General features: G+C 37.4%; 1 protein-coding gene across 9 annotated transcripts in view; it reads left to right on the top strand.

Moving 5' to 3' along the window:
- Positions 1–5,782, top strand: part of Ryr2 (ryanodine receptor 2) — a 557,252-nt gene that overhangs the window by 258,901 nt on the left and 292,569 nt on the right. For all 9 annotated transcript variants that reach the window (XM_029547437.1, XM_029547436.1, XM_029547432.1 and 6 more), the window contains one exon: positions 939–1,095. In XM_029547437.1, coding sequence (XP_029403297.1) covers positions 939–1,095 — 157 coding nt within the window. The remainder of the gene's footprint in view (positions 1–938; positions 1,096–5,782) is intronic.

Genomic DNA, 5,782 nt, shown 5'->3' with positions numbered 1-5,782 from the left:
AAAAAAAAAAAAAAAGTGGGAAATATATTAAAGGGGTAGTGGTTTGGTTTTGTTTGGTGTTTTGAGAAAGGATTTCTGTGTGTAGCCCAGGCTGCCCAGTGACTTGCTGTGTAGACCAGGCTAGCTTTGCATTCAGAGATCAGCTTGCCTTTGCCTCTTGCGTTGCTGGGACTAAAGGCATGCACCCTTCGACTCTGCCTCAAGAAGTGATGGTTTAAAATCAAGTGGCTTCACCTCTGCTTTTCAAACAATCAAGTGACCATAAGTACTGCTGTGAGTTAACACTCACCTTCATTTACTCAAAAATACTCAAACACTTCTTCACGGTGAAGGGTGTTTATTACTCCATTTTCCCGTTTGTGTAAGTACCTGGAGAGATTTTATTTTGTGGAGGTGGGTTCTGTGATTACCAGAGTTTTCCTTCTTCCTCTATTATTCTCTTTAGCAACAAAATGTTCTTGTAAACATTTATATTGTTCTGTTAGCCTATAACAAAAAATTCCATATTTATAATATTTAATGTTTAATAATTAAAACAATTGTCTTTGATATGAATATCAAGTTGATTAAGTCCACCTAAATAGTAATACTTTTGATAATTATAAAGTATTGTTAGATGTGCATCTATATGCATAAAATTAGACTGTCTATTTTTATAGTTTATAAATTAAGGGAAATACTATAGCTACATAATTAAAGTCATTTCCATCATAACTATAAAAGCTGTGAGTTTCCCTGCAGTTTCTCAGTCTGTCTCTTCCCTTTGCACCTGGTTCTAAGATGTTTATACATACGGGCATGTAGCATATGTCTGTAGATGCTACTCATAGTGTTTATCTACGCCTGTGTGCACACACATGCAGAGCCCTACTCCTACATTTCAGTGGCTGCTTCTTTGATGGCAATGGGGTTGGATCAAGTGCTGCTTGTTTTGTCAGGTGGAGTGGAAGCCACATAAGATGGGGCCAGCCATTCCGACTCCGGCATGTCACAACAGGAAAATACTTAAGCCTCATGGAAGACAAGAACCTTCTACTCATGGACAAAGAGAAAGCCGATGTAAAATCAACAGCGTTTGCCTTCCGGTCTTCCAAGGTAAGATGAACTATGCCATTTTGGGATTTCTGACCAGATGGCCCTGCTCTGTATCTTTGATGTTGGGAACACAGGAAGGATGAATGTGAAGTTTTCCCATCTCCAACTTCTCTTTCCAACCTCTCTCTTTATCAAGTCAGGTTCCTAAACTACTAAAACTAGCCCTGGGATAGCCGGCTGGCTTAGTAGTTTCCAGTTTTTTTTTAGTTAAAGCATAACCTCCTGTCCCTTCTGGATTTCTTTACTTTTCTCTCATTTTAAAATATAAAGATCTATATTTTCCTTTTTATCAAAAATGTCTTTTCTCAATACCATATCAATATTATGGCTTTTCCTCTCTCTGCTACTCCAAGTTCCTTCCCCACTCTGCTCTGATTCAGACCCACCCCCTTTCTGCCTCTCACTGGAAAATAAAAGGGCTTCTAAGGGATAATGATGTAAAATAAAATATAACAAGATAAAACAAAAATTAACATGGCAGAATAGGACAAAACTAACAGAAAGAAAGAGCCCAAGAAACAGACACGCACGCGGAAACACTCTGGTTTGCACTCCCATAAAAACGCTAAGCTGGAAGCCACAATGTATATGCAAAGGCTGTGGGGTAAAGAGGGAGAGAAAAATACATGAATGAAATTAAAAAAAAAATAGAAATTAAAAATTAAAAAAAAGGAAGAGTCCCGACATAACATTATGAGACAAGAAACCCCATGATACCACTGAGTTCCTTTTCTGTTGTTGTCTCCTCCTGGGTACACAGCCTACCCTTAACAACAGTTTGCTTTCCCAGCAACACCCCACTGGAGGAAACTCATTTGCAAGTGGTTATCAATTGGAGATGGCTTCTGAGCTAGGGATTGGGGCATGTGTTCATTTGACCTTTCACCTCCATGGCTCCATCTGGTATAGACCTGTGCAGGCCCCGTGCCGGCTGCCCCAGTCTCTGTGAGTTCATAGGAGCTTTAATCATGTTGATTTAGAGGGCCTTGCTTTCTTGGTGTCTTCCATTCTCTCTGGCTCTTGCACTCATTCTGCCTTCTTTACCACACGGTTCCCTGAGCCCCGAGAGGAAAGATTGGATGGAGACATTCTGGATTTTCCATTCCTTTACGTTGTCTCGCTGTGGGTCTCTGTATTTGTTCTCGTCTGCTGGAGGAGGAAGCTTCTTTGATGATGGCTGAGCAAGGCACTGAGCTATGAGTATGGCAGAATGTTATTAGGAGTCATTTTATTGCTACTTTAAAAATGTCAGTACTATTTGGTTTTACGTTAGGTCCCTGGGTTATCTGCTTTCAGGTTCTTGGGTCACTTAAGCAGTGTTGGATATGGGTTCCATCTTGTGGAGTGAGCCTTAGGTTAAATCAGTTACATTTTACATTTCTTCTTTGGTAGCACGCAAAATCCTTAACTGTACCAAGGGTGCTAACCCACAGGGCTGAAGGCTCTATGTAGGCATCAGCTTGACTTCTCCATGTTCTGTAGGTTGTATTGATGTTGTCTTCAGCAATAGTATCAAGATGTCAGTTTGTGGGGTGAACCCCTTGTGTCGTTCCTGCTTTTAACGGAATTGCTTAGAGTTATTCTCCATTTAAATTGATGTTGGCTATGGGCTTTCTGTAAACTGCCCTTATTATGTAGAAGTATGCCCCCTGTATCTCTAATCTCTCCATGACTTTTATTATGAAGGAGTGTTGGATTTTTTTTCAAAGGTGCATCTAATGAGATGATAATGTAGTTTTTTTCAGTTTGCTGATGTGGTGGATTACATTTATTGATTTATGTATGTTGATTCATCCTTATATCTCTGGGATGAAATAAACCTGATCACGGCAGATGATCTTTGTGATATGTTCTTGGATTTGATTTGCAAGTATTTGAGAATTTTTGCATTTATGTTCATAAGGGAAATTGGTCTATAATTCTCTTTCTTTGGGGGTGGTATTTTATGTGGTATAGACATCAGAGTAACTCTGATCTCATGAAATATATTGGGCAACATTTCTTCTGCTTTTATTTTGTGGAATAATTTGAGGAGTATTGACATTAACTTCTTTTAAAGTCTGATAAAATTCCATGCTAAGACCATCTGGCCCTGGGTTTTTGTTTGTTTGTTTGTTTTGTTGGTTTCTTATTTGTTTGTTTGTTAGACTTAATTACTGCTTCTATTTCATGAGGGGTTATGTGTTGGGTTTTTGGTTTTTTTTTTTTTTTTTTTTTGGTTTTTCGAGACAGGGTTTCTCTGTGTAGCCCTGGCTGTCCTGGAATTCACTCCATAGACCAAGCTGGCCTTGAACTCAGAAATTTGCCTGCCTCTGCCTCCCAAGTGCTGGGATTAAAGGTGTGTGCCACCACGCCCGGCATATATGTTTGTTTAAATTGCTTATCTGATCTTGATTTAACTTTAGTAGGTGCTATACATCAAGGAAAGTATCAGTTTCTTTTATATTTTCAATGTAGTGGAAATTTATTTAAGTAGTCCTTAAATAAATTTAATATTTATTTTTATATTTAATATTTAATTTTTATATTTTCAATGTAGTGGAGATTTATTTAAGTAGTCCTTAAGATTCTCTGGATTTTCTCAGTTGTTATGTCTCCATTTCCACCTCTAATTTTGTTTAAATTGGATAGTCTTTCTTTGCCTTTTAATTTATTTAGATAAGAGGTTTCCAATCTTTCTGATTTTTCTCAAAAAAAAAAAACCAACTGATTCTTTTTATTCTTTTTATTTGTTTGTTTTGATTTTGTTGATTTCAGCCCTGAGTTTGATTTTTTTTTTTTTTTTTAGGATGTCAGGATGTTATTTCAGTTTTCTTGTATCTGTTGAGATTTGCTTTATATCCAAATATGTGGTCAATTTTAGAGTTCCTGGAGCTGCTGAGTAGAAAGTATTCTTTTGTGTTTGGGTAAAATGTTATATAAATATCTGTTAGGTCCATTTGGTTTATAACATCTGTTAGCCCCACATTTCTCTACTTAGTTTTTGTCTAGATGACCTGTCCACTGGTGAAAGTGGGATTTTGAAGTAATCCACTATCAGTGAATGAAGGTGAATATGTGATTTAAATTGAGGTAGTGTTTCTTTTATAAACTTGGGTGCTCTTGTGTATGCTGTGCAGATGTTAAGAATTGCAGTGTCTTCTTGGTGTATTATTTTCTTAGATGAATATGTAGTATCCATCCTTATCTCATTTGATTAGTTTTTATTTGAAGTCTATTTTGTCAGATATTCAGTGGTCACACTGGCTTGCTTCTTAGGTCTCCCACATACAGATACACTACTAACAGGTGCTCTTAGGCACACAGAGACATGCACAGACAGGCATACATAGAGACATACATAGTCCACACAACTACACTGGAAAACCTAAAAATATTTTCTGAAGTATAACATTTAAAAAAATGCAAATCCATGTCTCCAAAGCTGGTGGGAAAGAGGGAAAAGTGAGAAAACGCATGGTCGCCTCCTGTGAGAGAGAGTCACGGTGAACTTCCATGTTATGGTCACCTCCTATGAGATAGAATCATAATGACCTTCTGTGTTATGGTTGCTATGAAAGTCATAGTGGATTTCTGTGTTATGGATATATTTCTTTTTAGAAGTATTGATTTTTTTTAAGTTAGCATACAAAATAACAGGTTTCATTTTGACATTTTTATAAATGACATAATCATGCTTTGCCACCCACTCCATATTTGCAACCCACTCCATCTTTAACTTTCATTGTCCTCTCTAAGGTTTTAAAAATGAGAAATCAAGTTGAATACCACAGCGTGTATGTGATATCTCAACGCTTGGGAGGTAGAAGCAGAGGGATGTTGAGAGAGAAGGCAGGAAGATCACAAGTTCAAGGCTAGCTTAGATTATATAGACGCTCTTCAAATATACCAACAAACACGAGAAACCATTCCCTAGAATCACAGATAAAATGGTGACAATGTAAACATTAACTTATATGTAGTATTAACTAAAGTAAGTAATAGGAGAGAGGTTGGTGAGCAAGAAGATGCTAAGTTTACACTCCAGCCTGACATGATTGAGAAACTTTCCAGGAAGAACCACATTTGAAATTTGGGGTTATTTTCACACTTAAAGTCTTTCAATATTGATGACTCCTTCCTGTTTGGAAGTTGAACTGTTTTTGATCGAAGGACAGGAAAGTTTTAGAGGACTTTGATCTTAGAAATTACAGAGAGTTGATTTTGATAAAAACCAATTACATCTTTTAAACTAGTTTATGGATGTCAGCCTATATGGCTATAAAATTGTTTTCTTTTTTAAGTGTACATTTAACTTATTGTTGGGGGTGTGTGTGGTCCATGGCTATAGAGGAGATAGGACAACCTCTCAAGTCTGTTCCCTCTGTCTGCCTCATCCACCTTTACATGCGTTCCTGGAATTGAACTCAAGTCACCAGGTGTGTGCTACAACTGACCCAACTCCCCTGCCCCAAGCTCATCACTTTAAAGGCATTTTTATAACGTTTTCAGTATTTCAGTGAGAGAAGCATGTCCCTCTGTTGACAGTGTGTGTAGTGTCTCTGAGAAGAAGAATTTGGACCACACCTTCCTGCTCCTTGTTTGTCTAGAATTGTGGCATTGGAGCATCTTCTAGAAAGTACCTCTAGCATTTAGTTTAAACTCTACCCAAGATTATTTTAGATTTCTTTTTCTGTGTGTGAGATTG

Source organism: Mus pahari, chromosome 16, assembly GCF_900095145.1.
Source record: "Mus pahari chromosome 16, PAHARI_EIJ_v1.1, whole genome shotgun sequence".
Classification (NCBI taxonomy): Eukaryota; Metazoa; Chordata; class Mammalia; order Rodentia; family Muridae; genus Mus; species Mus pahari.
Note: the sequence above shows the minus strand (reverse complement) of the source record. Positions and strands in the feature narration are given on the sequence as shown.